The 16,904-nt window shown below is 41.0% G+C and overlaps 3 protein-coding genes across 10 annotated transcripts in view; 1 reads left to right on the top strand and 2 right to left on the bottom strand.

Annotated features, from left to right (window-relative positions):
- The window catches only part of bcl11bb (BCL11 transcription factor B b), a 33,275-nt gene extending 28,284 nt beyond the window's left edge, over positions 1 to 4,991 (bottom strand). Inside the window, exon 1 of the mRNA XM_077586657.1 lies at positions 4,438 to 4,991. Coding sequence (XP_077442783.1) covers positions 4,438 to 4,501 — 64 coding nt within the window. The 5' untranslated portion in view covers positions 4,502 to 4,991. The remainder of the gene's footprint in view (positions 1 to 4,437) is intronic.
- Positions 1,221 to 13,145, top strand: ccnk (cyclin K). 5 transcript variants are annotated; one of them, XM_077586667.1, is made up of 14 exons: positions 1,256 to 1,344; positions 4,382 to 4,530; positions 4,639 to 4,833; positions 7,273 to 7,358; positions 10,240 to 10,478; positions 10,559 to 10,640; positions 10,971 to 11,102; positions 11,184 to 11,289; positions 11,365 to 11,422; positions 11,494 to 11,663; positions 11,743 to 11,951; positions 12,038 to 12,068; positions 12,146 to 12,217; positions 12,297 to 13,145. In XM_077586667.1, exons 5-14 carry the CDS (start codon positions 10,285 to 10,287, stop codon positions 12,785 to 12,787), a joined length of 1,545 nt encoding a protein of 514 aa, XP_077442793.1. In that variant the 5' UTR covers positions 1,256 to 1,344; positions 4,382 to 4,530; positions 4,639 to 4,833; positions 7,273 to 7,358; positions 10,240 to 10,284; the 3' UTR covers positions 12,788 to 13,145. The 5 variants fall into 5 exon arrangements, with proteins under 5 accessions (XP_077442794.1, XP_077442793.1, XP_077442792.1 ...); XM_077586668.1 differs by lacking the exon at positions 4,382 to 4,530 and having other exon boundaries at positions 1,221 to 1,344; XM_077586666.1 differs by lacking the exon at positions 1,256 to 1,344 and having other exon boundaries at positions 4,098 to 4,833.
- Positions 13,146 to 13,287: 142 nt separating this feature from the next.
- The window catches only part of ccdc85cb (coiled-coil domain containing 85C, b), a 50,117-nt gene continuing 46,500 nt past the window's right edge, over positions 13,288 to 16,904 (bottom strand). For all 4 annotated transcript variants that reach the window (XM_077586673.1, XM_077586676.1, XM_077586674.1 and 1 more), the window contains one exon: positions 13,288 to 15,528. In XM_077586673.1, the coding sequence (XP_077442799.1) occupies positions 15,439 to 15,528 (90 nt within the window). In that variant the 3' untranslated portion in view covers positions 13,288 to 15,438. The remainder of the gene's footprint in view (positions 15,529 to 16,904) is intronic.

Here is a 16,904-nt window from a genome sequence, read left to right as displayed (position 1 = left end):
TTTGTGAGAGAGTAACGCCATATGGTGTAAATAAAGAAGAGGGGGGAGTGTCGTTCAGATCAAGGAAAGGCGCATCCGCTATATGTGACGCCATTTGTCAAGAAGCTTACGCTCAAGTTCGCACCTTATATGGGGCGGGGGGGGGGGCGGGGGGCGGAAATAAGGCCGCAATATGTAACGAGTAATATTTTGCCGCTGTCAGTTTTGCGTAATGACGTTATGATGCTAGCTAGATGGTGGAATTGTGGGTACGAACACAAATATTGGGGAGATTTTGTTCAAAATGGCGGGTTTCTAGAATGGACGCATAAATGGTGGGCTTCTTGGAGCTATGTTGGGGTGAGTTGATGAGCACGTTAACAGGCGGGTGGTCCTTGTGTTAGCAAAAATTATGGGGACAATTGTGGTGTTGTGTTGCTGTGTGTGTGTGTATATATATGTATGTGTATATATATATATATATGTGTGTGTATATATATATGTGTATATATATATGTATATATGTGTATATATATATATGTATATATGTATGTGTATATATGTGTGTATATATATATATGTGTATATGTATGTATATATGTATATATATGTATGTATATGTATATGTGTGTATATATATGTATATATATATATATATATACATATACATATACATATACATATACATACACATACATACACATACATATACATACATATACATATTCATATATATACATATGTATATATATATGTTTATGTATATATATATACATATATACATATGTATATATATGTTTATGTATATATATATATATATATATATATATATATATATATATATATATATACATACATATATACATATGTATATATATATATGTTTATGTATATATATAATCTAATATATATTATATGTATATATGTGTGGGTGTGTGTATGTTTCTCAAAGTCACCCCCTCCCACTGACGTCTACTGAAGTTAAACAACTTGAAACCCACCGCTGAATATGAAAGAAGCCCAATAAATCCTCTCTATAAGACGTAAAAAATATGGCTCATTCCCCGATATCCCATTTTTTGGCAGAAAAACATTCCGATTTTTTTTGTGTGGCCAGCCACCTGCGGCCATTCCTGGCGTAAGCGGACACCCGCGTGACAGTTGACACCCCAAGTCGCGCTGTCCCTTTTTTTTTTTAAACGTATTTCCCTTTAAAAAAAAAAAATAGGTAGCCAAGAAGTGCTGTTGACTTAATCAAATGTCTGCTCCTTCCTCCAGCCCGAGGTGGAGGTTTAACGCCGGAGACCTGGAGTCATCCACCTTAAGGAAACAGCCCACAGTGATAAGCTCAAGTCCAAAGTTGAGGTAAGTTTTTTTTGTTGTTGTTGTCTGAACGTAAATACAAACGGGCCCGCGACCAACCTGCCACACGTTCGACCCCCCAAAAAATTTGGCAATCTTATGGACTGAAACGTAAATGCTAGTTTTTGGTGCTATTTAGCAAAAATGAGCTAAATTAAGCTTAACCTGGCAGGTTGCCATTGGCGCCAATGGAGGTCCAATCCATTTTGACTGCAAGCCAGTCCTCCAATTGTAAAGGATTTTGGTTTTCATCTCACTGGCTGCCAATGGCGCCAATGAATGTCCAATTCATTCCAACTTAACTATCAGAAATCACCAATTAAATTGGCAGGAATGACTGGCAGTCAAATTGGACATCTATCACCGCCAATGGAATCATGACTGTTTTTTTCACGCAAAATATTTGACCTTATTATGTAGTCAATGGCAGCCAGTCAGTTTATAAAAAAAAAAATAGGATGAAAAAAATAGTTTGAAAAACCCTGACCCTTAAAAATGGAGTTTTGGAAAGAATTTCAAACATGAACCAAATTTTTGCCAGACCTCCTAGTAAAAATGGATTGGACGTCTGCTGCAATCAGTGACAGCCAATGACTTTTTTAAATGAACTAAAACAAAATTAACAATTTTCAAAAATATCAAATAACAAACAAAGAATGTGAGTAAAAACTACCTCAAACGACAATGTTAAAAAAAGCGTCTTGATTGAGAATGACACAAAATAATAATTTTCATGTAAAGTGACCCAAATCTCATATTTTTGGGTCAAAACTTATATCTCAATCCCATTCTTGGCATATTCATATTCATAATTGTTGCCAATATGAGCTTGTCATAGAAACAAACGTCACATTATCTAAAACATGATTTAATCGCTATTATTTTGCTACATGTTCGGCTACAATAACCATTTTCTTAAAAATAATTTTGCGTTACATAAAAAAAATGCCATTCTTAAAAATGAAAGCTAGATTTTACACCCCCAAAAAACTCAGTCCAGATTTACATTCCACATCCCAAACAAACCTTTCCGTCCACGCAACGAAATATAACGTGATGATATGTTCATACATTTTTATGATTTTGCGGAAATAAATCATAACCACGATGTGACACGCGTCAAATAATGACCTGGACACCCAAGATTTAGAGACTTAATGACGTTAACGTGACATGTAAAGAAACTAAGGTCAATCAGTGCGTATTAATTCCTATGATAACTGCAAAATGGAGTGATTTTTGCATGACTTTAAGTGCGTGAAACCTTTTGTGAGTTCCCCTCTATTATATAGATTACACTCATGTACCCCCCCCTTCCCACACACACACACACACACACACACAAACACACTTGCAACCCATCAAATAAAACTGGAGGTGTGTCTATCCGTCCAAATTCAAATTGTTGAGGTGGGCTGGCACATCGGGCTAACATTCAAACTCCACACACACACACACTTCTCACATGTATTTTTAATTTTTAAGCATTTTTTTAATGCCACTATCGTTACTTCCAGAACAAAATTGAACCAAAATTACTATAAAACTTCATTTTTTCCATCTCAATGTTTTTGACAACACATAAAACACAAAACGAATGAAAACTATTCTTACACAGTGCATTTTTTTAATGTTCGGTGTAACTTTGCACCCTGCTGGGGTCGATATTGACGCTTCCGCTCAACACACACACACACACTTATACTTTATATAGTTAATCTTAACGCATTTATTAGTTCTAAAGCAACATGTAAGCAATACAAAAGTCTTTTTTTTCCCACCGCGTGATCAACATTGGCCTCATCTTTTTTTATCCGACGCTGGCGAGTAAACAAGACAAACACGATGACTTCTCCGCGCACACACACACACGCACACACACGCACGCCGCGTAAGTGAGGCGAGTAAGAACAGGTAAGACCAGAATGAGGCCCTTCTATTTCGCACGGCCAACCATCCTGTTCTCCCAATCAGCCAGACGCTTCTTGACACCTAGATCAAGTTCAAAAGCAGGTGTGTGTGTGTGTGTGTGTGTGTGTGTGTTATGCAAAAAAGAAAAAAAAACGTCAAACAAAGTGACCCATGGCTGCGAGCGGGGGTGGGAAATATTTAACAGTTACGCCAAATTTGCCCCTGCAGCAGACAAATGAAAATATGCAAACTTTTTTTTTTTTTAGTCTCTCATAATGCAAGTAAATATAACACAAAAAAAACACACACAATAGCACACACCCTGAGGTCAAACTGTTTTTTTTTTTGCGCCTTTACACTGTAAAATTAATTGTCTACACGTCAATCAAGCGGACTAATTAAAATAATGCAAAATGTCCACTGCGTCTGGACGATTAGAGTAATAATATTAAAAAAAAAGTGGGTATGATAATAGAGCTTGTCGGTTGTTTCGCTAAGTGATGAGGATCAATAATTTGTAACACACACACACACACACATGAGAAGACGTTGGGCACAGATTACATCATGAGCTGGTGTGCATTGAATTAGCGCGATTAGGCCTCGGCTATCAAATTGGATCGAGCGGCGGCACGGAGAAGATGAAGGTTCAAATTGATATTAGGATTTGGATTAGAGGACACTTTTAATCTTTTTTTTTTTTGCCATACGGCAAATAGATAAGTGTGTGTCATGGCAAACGTCCGTGACAAGATAAATTCTTTTAAGAAATCAAATGAGCAAAAAAAGTTGTTATCTCGTCACGCACGATTTCTTCTGTTTAAACAAACTTTGGAGAACAATGTGTGTGTGCGTGTGTGTGTATGTGTGCGATTACAATAAGAAGGCAGCCTGCACGTGCGATGCACGCGATTAAAAAAACAAAAAAATGACAAAAAGGTAATTCTTCTGTTTGACACAATTGTAGTAATAAAGCTGGGTCAGAACAGAAGAGACAAAAACCGGTTTGTGTTGCTCGGAAATGATGACTAATTGTTCACCACTTTGGAATTTTTTGTTAAAAACAGACAGTCGCTTTCAAACGTTTGTCAGGTTGTTGTTTTTTTTTGTTTTGTTTTTAACGGAAAAGGTGAAGTGAGGTAGATTTTTGGCCGCAAAAAAAGCGTGACGAGAAGTGCATCTCACCTGCTGCCGTCTCCCGGTGGCTCAACGACAAGTGCTGCGGGTTCACCTGCTTGCGGCGGGACATCGCCCCGGCATTTACTCTGGCATCGCCCGGTGAACGGCACTTGGAGTCGGCTCGCACCGTCGTGTCGCTCCGCGGTGTCTCTCGAACGCACGGAACTCTTACTCCTCCTCTTTCTTTTTTTTGTTTGTTTTTTCTAGGGGCTGCTTTCAAATTTTGATGTCTACCAATTGGCTGGCTTTCCTGGGAAATGCCTCAAGTTTGCCGAATGTGCGTGTGCGCGGGCGCACGCTGTCCAAAAGAAAACACCTGGACGTGCCACAATGCAAGAAAAAAAAGGAAAAAGAGGCAGAAAAGGAAGAAAAAAAGATGCAAAATCCTGCGATGGGGAGGAGGTCAGTGTTCATTTAGGATCCCCTTGCAAGCGAGGAGTGAGAATGCCTTCCTCTTGTTTTCGCTGCGCTTTAAGAAAAATGACCCTTTGGCACCGGCTCCTTGTGTGCGTTTTGGCATCGGCGCGTGGAACGGCAACTCTTGGCTCCCGTGGCTGGAGAGTCGCTGATGGAGAGCGAGCGAGAGAGAGAGAGAAATAGAGAGAGAGTGAGAGTAGTAGAGAGAGAGAGAGAGAGAGGGCAGACAAGACACCTCCTCCTCTTCTTCCTCCTCCTTGTCCAACAAGAGAGTCCAAATGTTTCCTCCTGCTTTCCCTGTTGGGTCTTGTTTAAGAGGACGACCCCTTTTGTGCGTTAGGGAGGGGGGGTCCGAGATAGGCTGGCTGGCTGGCAGGGCCGGATCAATTGGGGCCGAGTCCCGGGGCTGTTTAAAACCAGCCTTATTGTAAGGGGGGGCTGTTGTTATTTTTGATGGAAGTGGGGCTGTGTTAGATAATTGATGGGGATTTGTTTTTGGAGGGGGTGAATGCATGCCAGACCAATAGGGGGGGCTGTTGGAATTGGAGGGGGAGGATTGTTATGAGTTTTTTTGTTTTTTTTTAGAATTATTAGTAAAATAATTTTGATATTATGGAGGTGGCACTGACGATGTTAGATGTTCGATTTGTGTTGAGTGGGCGGGGCATGTGAATGTTTACAGTTTAATTTAAAGTCGGATAACTAAAATGTTGATTTGGGGGGGAAATTAGTTTATGTTAAAAATAGTTATTTTGGCTGAAGTCCCTTTTCTTCAAAAAAAACAAATTTAAAAAAAATAGATGTCATATTTTTAAACCGTTTTTTAAAATTAATACATATAAAATGGATTCACCTGGATTTTTTTAAATAAGAATTTGAGTAAAGTAAATCTTACACTTTGAACACTGCTTTTCTTTATCAGGGTCTCAATTTAATTTATGATGATATAAAGATATGTATAAAAAAACACAGTAATAAACAAACTAAAAAGTTTGAATCGACATCCAGATATATTTCTATTTAATCTTATTATGGCAGCGTTCCCCGTCCGTCAATGGCACTAAATGACACCCCCAACTCCATCCTATTGGATGCCGTGACGACAAACTAGCATGTTATGAGACAACAGCGCCCTCTTTTGCCTCCTCCAACTAGCAAACATGCGCACCTTCAGCCTTTTGACCGCAATTGACCAGTTTCGCTCTCATTTTTCAGCACCCCCTTCGTTCTTTCGCCCCTTCCGGCCAGACGTCTATCGCCGTCAATGGCATCCCACGCTCTCTCGGAGCATTTCCCGCTTGCCGCCGCACGTTCCGTTGGCTCCGGGGCGATTAAAAAGACGCTAATGAGCCGTCATCATTCACGGCGCCGACCTGATGTAAAGCGGTGGAAATACATTGTCCAATATAATACGGCGCCGTTTAACAGTTTGACACCATTTCCTGGTGGAACAGAGGAAGAGGAAGAAGAAGAAGAAGAAGCGTTTTTTTTTTCTCTCAGTGGCGGCGATACATTTAACGCCGGGCCATTAATAAAAGATGGTCGGCAATTTTAAGAGCATTAGAAGTTTGATTGCTGCGGGGCAGGCCTGCGGGACTTTCAGGGACACTAATTATTTATATAAATGAAATGTCATCTCGGCTCTGGCTCAAGTCGACGTAACCTCGGCAGATGCGGCGGCGGAGGCACGGCAGCGGTTGCCCGTCAGGTCGCCCGTTGAAAATATTTGACGGAAAGGCCAAAATTGAGATGGAAGAACTATTTTGGTCAACAAATAAGCATGTGAATCATCTCAATTGGCAATTTAAAAAAAACACTCCAAACCAACAGGTGGCGCTGTTGCAGTTCTTCGTTGCAGTTCTTCGTTGCCCGTCAGGTCGCCCGTTGAAAATATTTGACGGAAAGGCCAAAATTGAGATGGAAGAACTATTTTGGTCAACAAATAAGCATGTGAATCATCTCAATTGGCAATTTAAAAAAAACACTCCAAACCAACAGGTGGCGCTGTTGCAGTTCTTCGTTGCAGTTCTTCGTTGCCCGTCAGGTCGCCCGTTGAAAATATTTGACGGAAAGGCCAAAATTGAGATGGAAGAACTATTTTGGTCAACAAATAAGCATGAAAATCATCTCAATTGGCAATTTAATTTTTAAAAAAAGACTCCAAACCAACAGGTGGTGCTGTTGCAGTGGTCTTGACTACTTGTTAATTATCTGTATTCTCTTATATGGTATATACTTTTAAAGTATTTTCTTATTTATCCTTATTGACCCGATTAGCATTCAATGAAGTCGCATCATAATGGCAATAGCTACTATATAGCAATAAGCTAGCCATAACTTGTATTTCATATAAAATTCACTTTTTATGTTTATTATGACGTGACATTTGGTTCATAACTTCACAAAATGTCATCTGGTTCACAGGTGTCTACCACGTCAACATTACTTGTGTTTGGCCATAATGCTGCAGCTAAAGAGGCGGGGCTAACTTTCAAGTGAATGTCTCTGAGGTGAGTGTTTATTCATCATATTTTTTTGTACATATCAAAGCAACACACGTCGTGGTCGTCTTCGTCTTACCGTGTAAGGGGCCTGATACGCGATGTCCAACTTTTTAAGGGCGCTTTGAGCTGGAATTTTCGTCTTTTTGCATCCAGCGTCTCTGACGGATGCTCAAGAAAAACACGAATGGGAGTTCACACACGCTCTGGCGTCTCCCTTGATCCTCACCCGTGGGTGCGCTCAATAATACATCAATGTCTCCATTATAGCTTGTAGGGGGAGGCTGCGGGCGCAGGCAGTTTAGGCGGCACACGTACCAACAAATACGCTTTGTGGACACGGGAAATGTTTTAAGTCCAAATTGTTGCCTCCGAGGGGACACGCCGTGCGATGCCCCGACGGGTCGCTCGCTACCTGAACGCACCGCGGGGTGTTTTGGAAGAAAGTTTGCTCTCGCTTTCACTTTTATTTATCTGCAAGTGACCCTCTATAGGAAGTAAATGTATTTAATTTTTATTTTTTTTAATTGTGTAAGAAAAAAAACTACTAAAAAAAATTTAAATGTAAAAATTATGGTAACAAAGTGTGTCATAAATAGACACACACGAGAGGATAATATATTGAAATAGGCATGTTTTTACAATGTTATTATTATAAAATTAAATGTTTTCGACCATTTTTAATATACACGATGCTGGCCAGGTCCATTGAAATTAATCTAAGGTTTAAAAATATATATATAATTACCAAAAATGATTTTTAAAGAAACAAAATGATTACATTTTTAAACAATTTTAAATCAAATTTTGAAAAATAAAGTGACCTAAAATAGGGCAATGCTTTTGAGGACAAACAGTACACAATGCAGTTTTCATGAGCCAAAAGTGGGTTGGGAAAAAGGAAGAAAAAAAACGAGGGGAATGCGGCACCCTTGGGGTCAAAGGCCGCGCCCATTTTGGGAGTGTCAAAGCTCAGCATGACACAAACAATGAGAGGTCCACTTCATACAAATATGAATATTGCACTCATCTGAAGGCGCTTTATCGCGGCACTTCATTATGCAATGTTTAATATTAATAAAGAAAGTAGATAGATATATTATTCATAAGCTGATTTACTGTGGAATCCGTATGTGTGTGTGTGTTGATGTGAGTGACACATTGAGACGCTCCCTTGCTACGGGCGATACAAGCAGACGACGCTCTTACTTCTTTTCCATCTTGACAATTCCTGCCACTAGTTAAGAGGATTTGTCCGAGCGCCGAATTTATAATGCATGCAGATCCCCATTTTTAATAGGGGGTCTAAATGATTCACCGCGGGTGCGTCTCCGAGGTGCGCCCGCCAAGTGAAGATGAGGGAAGGCGGGTCAAGCCGTGTCACGGAGGAACTTGGCAGTGTCCCGTCCTGACATGATGTCACTTGGAATTGTTTAAGGAAATATTAACAGCTACATTTCAATGTCATTACATTTTTGGGGAGTTGTTGCCATTTGGCCAACATGCTCCCAAAAGAATTTGCGTAGTCGTTCCTTCTTCCCATCATGCATTTTTAATCAAACGTTTTCACGTCACTCCCAGAATAATCTAATCATGTGAGATTGACTGTTTACAAATACAATACCTGGGTGGCCAATAAAATATAGGATTCATAAAATAAATTGTTATATGTTAAGAAAATTGATACAGCACAAATGAAGCAAAAAACATTCTCAATTCTCTGTATTTTACCTGGCATAGCCACTCATAATTAAAAAAAATGTCAGGAGTCACATTCAATTAGATAAGACACCACTTGATCACAAATTTCTCTTTTCTGTAATTGTCAAATTTGATTTTGTGTTACATATCTCGTCCAGTTTGCCCACATTGACAAGTAGTTTTATGGTTCCATCTAGCGTTCATAATTGTAACTAATACACAGTATAAAAATATATAGCAACACATTTTGGGACAGCTTTAAAACAAAATGCGTTGCGAAAGATCAGGTCATGTTGGTAGGACAAAAAAATCATGTGTCTATGATTGTCTGGTTTAAAATATTATATTTTGTGTAGTTTAGTTACTGGATTAGCGTTCCTGTTTTGACAAGTGACAACGTTCGTCCCTGCAGTGCTGCAACACTCGAAGACATCTAGTGTTGTGTATATTCTCTCTAATCCGTTGAGGAAGTCGACCTATGCGCAATCACGTCACATTGACGTAGCATCCGTCTTATCCAAAATGGCGGCGCTCTTGCCAACCACAATGAATGCCGCTTGTTAATCCAAACCGCGTACTTGGAGTCAAACCACAATTGTCACCGGGGTCTTGCAAACTACTGACTATATGTTAAAGGTAATATTCGATCGCGTTGTAAACTACATGCTTGCATCCAAAACAATATTATCATCCGAGGCTTTTCCGTGTCGAAGTGGATGATCATGCTACATGGCTAGCTAACCGGCAACGCGGAAATCACTACATGAAATAGCTGCCTAATCCAAATAACTAATGGCCGTCTAGGAAGTTTAAAACTCATTTGCCAGCGCGTTATAGTCAAAAAAACTTCTGGCACTTTAGAGCCAGTGCTGGTCGTTTTTATTGGGAAAAATTCGACTATCTGCTTTCGTGTACATTCATAATGGTATGACGTCGACCGTTCTCAATGTACAAACTTCATGTTTAGAGCTACGTCATCTTGAATGCATAACAGATTGTTTCAACATGTTCAATAATTTTATTAAATGGTTAAATAACCGTCAAGCATTCAGGGATGGCAGGTGCTTGTTATGGGTGAAACGTTTTTTTATGGTGACATTGCAGTTCATAGCTCAGCCATTTTTGGAATTATTGTACTGTTTATTAATGGTGGCTAAAGAGAATAATGCATGATGTTTTGTGCCTGCAGGCAGCCATCGCGGGCCCCTCTTCAGCGGTGGCGTCCCCTCAACCCATGAAGGAGTTCAAGGAAAATTCGTCAGCGGGCCCGCAGGCCATGTTGGACCACATCAAGCCGTGCTGGTACTGGGACAAAAAGGATTTGGCCCACACGCCGTCTCAATCCGAAGGCCTCGACCCTGGAACCGAAGCTCGCTACCGCAGGGAAGGCGCCCGCTTCATTTTCGACGTGGGGACCCGACTCGGGCTGTATCCTTTTTGACGACAAATCTAGAATGCAAAATGTGTGGTCCATGTGCCGCAATGATGATCTCCTTGACGTTTTGCAGACATTACGACACACTGGCGACGGGCATTATTTACTTTCACCGCTTCTACATGTTTCACTCTTTCAAGCAGTTTCCCAGATATGTAAGTTGAATCTTTTTTGCTTTGAAAAAATGACAGTTTGATTTGCTCCAGAAAACAGAAATATTTTAACGGACATTTTCTGTATGGATAATAATAAAATTCCTGGTTATTTTTTTTCCCACAAAATAGTTTATCACCCCAAAATATAGTCATACCAAAAAAAAAATAGGACTTTTAACTGCCCTCAGTTATCTTTTTTTCTGGATAAGTTACTCTTTTGTGGAAGAAACTATATTAAAGAATGCTTTTTTATATATATAGCAAAAATCCCCCAGTATTTTAAGCAAAGAAAGTTTGCCGTGAACTAAAATGTCAACATGATATTTTTAGGTGACGGGCGCTTGCTGTCTCTTCCTTGCCGGCAAAGTGGAGGAAACGCCCAAAAAGTGCAAAGACATCATCAAGACGGCTCGCAGTTTGCTGAACGACGTTCAGTTTGCTCAGTTTGGAGACGACCCCAAGGTTCCCTTCTTAAAAACTCCTTTTTGCAATGGGTTTTAAAGTGTAAAAAATTCCAACGTGGTGACAATGCTTGTGTTTCAGGAGGAGGTGATGGTCTTGGAGCGGATTCTACTCCAGACCATCAAGTTTGACTTGCAGGTGGAGCACCCGTACATGTTCCTGCTGCGATACGTCAAGCAGCTCAAAGGTTGGATGGCAAGGCCGCCAATCCTTTTTCTGTTCACCCTCAACAATTTCCCTACGCTTTCTTTTGTCGTTAAAGGGGAGAAGAACAAAGTGTGCAAGGTTCTCCAGATGGCTTGGACCTTCGTCAACGACAGGTGAGTGCGAGGCCCCGCCCCTACCCAGCGGACCCTCAGTAACCACGGTTGTGGCTCCTCCCACTTTACAGCCTGTGCACCATGTTGTCGCTGCAATGGGAGCCCGAGATCATCGCGGTGGCCGTCATGTATCTGGCCGGCCGTCTGTGCAAATTCGACATCCAGGAGTGGACCGCCAAGCAGTCGTCGCGCCGCTGGTGGGAGCAATTTGTGCAAGATGTTCCCGTGGAACTGCTAGAAGGTTAGCGCCCACACGCTCCATTTTTACGCCAGAGGTGGTGACCCAGACGCCTTGCCTTATTTTTTTAAAATTTTTTTAGACATCTGCCACCAAATCCTGGACCTTTACTCGCACGGCAACAAGCCCATCCCGCAGCAGATGCAAGAAAAGGAGCGTGCGCCCTCGGCGCCCCCCCTGACCCCGGCGCCTCCGGCACCGTCCTCTGCGCCCGCGCCGCCCCCGCCGACGGCGACCAAGAAGACGTCCCCTCAGGGCGGCAGCCCCGCTCGACAACTCAAACGATCACACGTGAGCGCGTCGTGGGCGTGGCTCGGGCCGTGACCTCACTTTGTGATCTTTCCGCCGTCGGCTAAAATGAATGTTTTGCTTTGCAGCCCTCCCCCAAGGAAGAGCCCAAGCCCCCAGGTAAGGCGCTTTTTGAAAAATCCTGCCTGATGATCATCACGTGATTAGATGGAAACGGAGTTACGTTTGATCCGCAGAGCAAATCGGAGCCAAGATTCCTCGACTGGAGAGTCCCATGCCGCCGCTCCCGACGTCGCAGCCGCCACCCGGTATGTCAAATAACACCACGTGCACATTTAAGTTCTTCTACATTTTCTTAAAAATCCATCTTTTTTTATTTCCCTCCAGAGCGCAAACCGGCCGCTCCGGCCCCACCCACCGAAGCGGAACCCCCTAGCGAAGCGGCCCCGCCTCCCCCCCACGCACCCCCGCCCAGCCAGCCCCCACCCCTTCCCCACAGGCCCCCGCCGCCTCCACCCTCCAACTACGTCATGTCCACCAGCAGCTCGTACATGTCGGGCGAGGGCTTCCAGAGCCTCCAATCCATGATGAAGACGGAAGCGCCGGCCTACGCGCCCCCCATGCCGCCATCCTACGCCCCTCCGATGCCGCCCTACCACGTCTACCCGCCGCCTAGCGCCCCGCCCCCCACGCACCCACCCCCGACCGGGTACCCACCGCCCAGCTATCCTCCCCCGGGCTACAGCGGCTTCCCCCCGCCGCCGCACATGCCCCCGCCCGTCCTCGGCTACCCGCCGCCCGTTCCTCAAGGCCAGCCGCAGGTACAACTCCCACCCCCGCCAGGTATGCCCATGAACCGGACCGGCTGGATGAGATAATCGTAAGCAAAAACCGCCGCCGTCATTGTTGTCCACCTCAATTTGGTGCTTCTTAGGTCATTTCAGTTACTGGGAAGTTGAATCGCATTTATGTACATAGCTATGGTAGAAGTACCTTACTTTAGAATTCAATTCATTTCCAAAAGTAAACAATATTCAGGCCTTTTTTTTTTACAAAAAAAAAAATAGCACCCAGTCAGCACGAATGGGCTGGCAGGTCTGTAAGTGAAGCCTTAAAGTGCCACCGTCACCATTTTTACACTAATTCAATGATGCAATTTTGTGTTCCAAACGAATTTGTGAGACTAACAAAAGCCTATTACTAAGGAAATTGTACAATAAAAATATTTTTGGTGACGATTTGCCTCTGCATTGTTTGAATTACCTTCCCAGTCACACTTGACGAGACCTTTGTGGCAGCAAATTGACGTGTCTTAAACCTTCACTTTTAGCAGGTGCCACAAGTGGGCGGTGGAAGCGCAAAAATGAAATTAGACCAGTTGGAGCAAATGTCGTTTATTTAAATTTCTTTTCTAGTCGGGGTTTAATCCGCCAACTCTCCGCTCGAGTGCACGGGAAGAACACAGTTAGTCATGCAGGCCGCAACGCCGATGGCGTCGTCGTCGTTAGAACAAAAATGGGGTCCAAATCCAAAATAGGACGTCGTGACGTACAAGCCCGAGTCTTAATATACAGTTTTCTACAAGAGAAATCATGGCTTCTAATTGTTTCCTAGAAAAAAAGGACACTTTTTACATGAAATTAGTGGGGCAATAATTCAAAATAGGGTTAATGTGGAGGGATATTTTTAAATAATGCTAACCAAGCTCACTCTTAAAGGTAAATTAAGATAAAATGTTGTATTACCTCTTTTTTTTTACTAATACAGAACGTGGGCAAGTAAAAATAGCAATTGTAAATAATAATAAAAATAGATTTTCTTTAAAAGATTTGGGGCAATACGTTGTTTTATTCTAAAACTAAGGGGAAAAAATCTCAAAATTAGACATAAAAAGAAATTCTTGTATAGACACAAACTTTGCCACCCTAAGAATAATTTTATAAAATTACAATTGAAAAAAAAAATTTTTTTTTAATAACAATTGAGAACTTCTATTTTTCACAAAAAGCCCTTTTTCCAAAACAAAAGCATCTCAAAAATGACTTTAAAATATTTGACTATACAAGACTACAATAGACGTTTTCATCAAGTAACGCTTTTATTTTTGCGTGAGGCCCTAAAACTCATTGCTAGTGTATATAATAATTGCACAGTTGGACGTTTTATTTTGAAAGTGTAATGACGAATGACTTGTGCATATACTCTCGTTTTGACATCAGGATGAGTTTGTTTTCTTTCTTAGGTTCAAAAGGGGGTACGGTTAACAAGACGCACGTTTTCAAAAGCCTAAAAAATTGGAAGAGGACATGCAGCGCGTCAACAGGCTCAATCCAGTCAACCCAAAAAAAAAGTAGGAAGTCCGGTAACGTAGCAAACGGAGACGCTTTTCCACGTCGAGCCAACCTGAGAACGTGATTGTCGAGCATGCGCACAGCATCCAAACGGCTTCGTTTCGTCGTCGTCGGGGGGTTCGGAAAAAAAATAATATTCCTAATGTAGCCACGGAGTAACAAATATTATTCACAACAAAAGCCAACGCGTCGTTTGCGCTCTAAATGACCACGCTAGAATAGCAACGACCAAATTAGTGCCACGCTCAAATGTTAAAAACACTTTTTTTGTAGTGTGAGAAGTTATAGATTTAAGAATGGGGGAATTATTTCATAAAAATATAGGAGTAATGCTAATTTATTCACTTTGTAATATGCTGTAATATAATATTTTCCCTTGAAATGCCTTAAGTTTTTAAAATAAGAATAACTGTTATGGTTAAATTACTGGAGAAAAGGTAAGTCTTACGCTTCCCAAAATAAGAATCATGGAAATTAGTTTTGTTTATAGAAATGTTCTTAAATTTATGAATTACACTTTTTCTTCGCAGGGAAAAAAATAGGTTTGTTTAAAAAAAAATTGCCAACACAAAAAAATCTTTAAAAAAAAAAAGGTAATACAGGGTAACAAAGTAAAGATATCATTTATTGCCTCAATGTTAAATTTAATACAACTTTAGTTTAATAACTGGCCGTTTTCCCCCCAAAAGCAAATGTCATATTACAATAACTTGAGCCCATACTATATAAAAACAAAGTGTTTTTTCATCTGAGCATGGCCCTAATTATCATTGCTGGTAAAATAGAAAAAAAAATAGTATAAGATTAACACTGGAGTGTTCCTATTCTTATTTTTTACAGAATATACATCAACAACTTCTTTGTCTTCTGGCACTTCAGAAACCAATCCTAGTTCATCTAATGACGAGCGGTAAACGGGGACGGCGCTTGCGAAACACGTTGTAAATGATGACTAAACAAGAATCATAGTTCACGTGGGTTTATGGTATGACGTGGCGAGGCGGCAGCGCTTAACTGATGCTAGCTAATTGCCGCAATAAAGGACTCGCGTCGTTCTCCAGGAGGAAAATTGGAAGAGAGTTCCCCTGACGAGGGCTTAGGGGGAACTCGTATCAAAAAAAAAAAACTTGCGGGCGCTTTGGCGTCTCTTGAGACATGGAGTGTCGTCTCGGGGTCTTCTACAGGGGGCCCTTGAATTGGTTGCCCGACAGGTGCTGACGGATGGACAGTTTGGAGCCTGCTGCGTCGCCCAGTTTCCTCCACACCACCTGCCACCAAAACACGGTAAGTAAACAATCGTACCTCTCCACACTTGTATTTAAAATAATAATAATTGTCTTGATAGACTTGACACGCTAACCCAACACAGCGCTAGGTGTTTTTGCATGTGATTGTTATTCATTTTAATAGCCTATTGTGTCATGTTCTTATCTTTTTGTGTGTTTCTCACATATTTCAGTCAAAACTGAGATACTTTGTTCATTTTGAAAGGTTTTGAGTGCACAGTATTGGGGACCTTGGAACGAATGAAGCTTTTACGAAGTTACAAAACCAATTTCAAAAGGAAAGGTAGGTACCTCTGTATGTACTGTAAAAGAATGTGGATGTACATGCGCATTTTGAAGTATGTGTGCATTTGCGTGTATGTACACGACCATGTGCATATATGCGAGCATCTATGTAAGCATGGTCGTGTATGTACACACGCATGTGCATATATTTGTGCATGTGCGTTTATATACACGCGCATATGCATAGATGTAAGCATGTGAGTGCATATATGTGCATGTGTTTACATACACGAGCATGTGCGTTTATATATACGCGCATGCACATGAATGTGTAAATATGCGTTTATATACACGCATAAGTGTGCATGTGCGTTTATATATACGCGCATGTGAGTTTATATACACCCACATGTGCACGTATGTATGCATGTGCGTGTATGTACACACGCATGTGCATGAGTGTTTATATACACATGTGGATGTGTGCATGTGCGTTTATATATACGCACGTGGATGTGTGCATGTGCGTTTATATATACGCACATGTGAGTTTATATACACCCACATGTGCATGAGTGTTTATATACACACAAATGTGCATGTGCGTTTATATCCACACACGTGCATGTGCATATGTGTGCTTGTGCGTTTATTTATACGCGCATGTATATACATGTGCGTGTACAGACATGTACGTGTACATACATGTACATGTATATACATGTATGTACATGTATGTATGTATATACATGTGTATGTATATACATGTACATGTATGTATGTATATACATGTACATGTATGTATGTATATACATGTATGTATATACATGTACATGTATGTATGTATATACATGTACATGTATGTATGTATATACATGTACATGTATGTATGTATGTATATACATGTACATGTATGTATATACATGTACATGTATGTATATACATGTACATGTATGTATATACATGTACATGTATGTATATACATGTACATGTATGTATGTACATGTATGTATGTATATACATGTACATGTATGTATGTGTATACATGTACATGTATGTATGTGTATACATGTACATGTATGTATGTGTATACATGTACATGTATGTATGTGTATACATGTATGTATGTGTAT

This window comes from Stigmatopora argus, chromosome 19 (genome assembly GCF_051989625.1).
Source record: "Stigmatopora argus isolate UIUO_Sarg chromosome 19, RoL_Sarg_1.0, whole genome shotgun sequence".
In the NCBI taxonomy this organism is placed as follows: domain Eukaryota; kingdom Metazoa; phylum Chordata; class Actinopteri; order Syngnathiformes; family Syngnathidae; genus Stigmatopora; species Stigmatopora argus.
This window is presented reverse-complemented; position numbering and strand designations above follow the sequence as displayed.

Coding starts and splice junctions, on each gene's coding strand:
- ccnk (XM_077586664.1), top strand. Junction 11,664..11,742: donor TCCCGTGGAACTGCTAGAAG/GTTAGCGCCCAC, acceptor AAATTTTTTTAG/ACATCTGCCACCAAATCCTG. Junction 12,069..12,145: donor GGAAGAGCCCAAGCCCCCAG/GTAAGGCGCTTT, acceptor TTTGATCCGCAG/AGCAAATCGGAGCCAAGATT.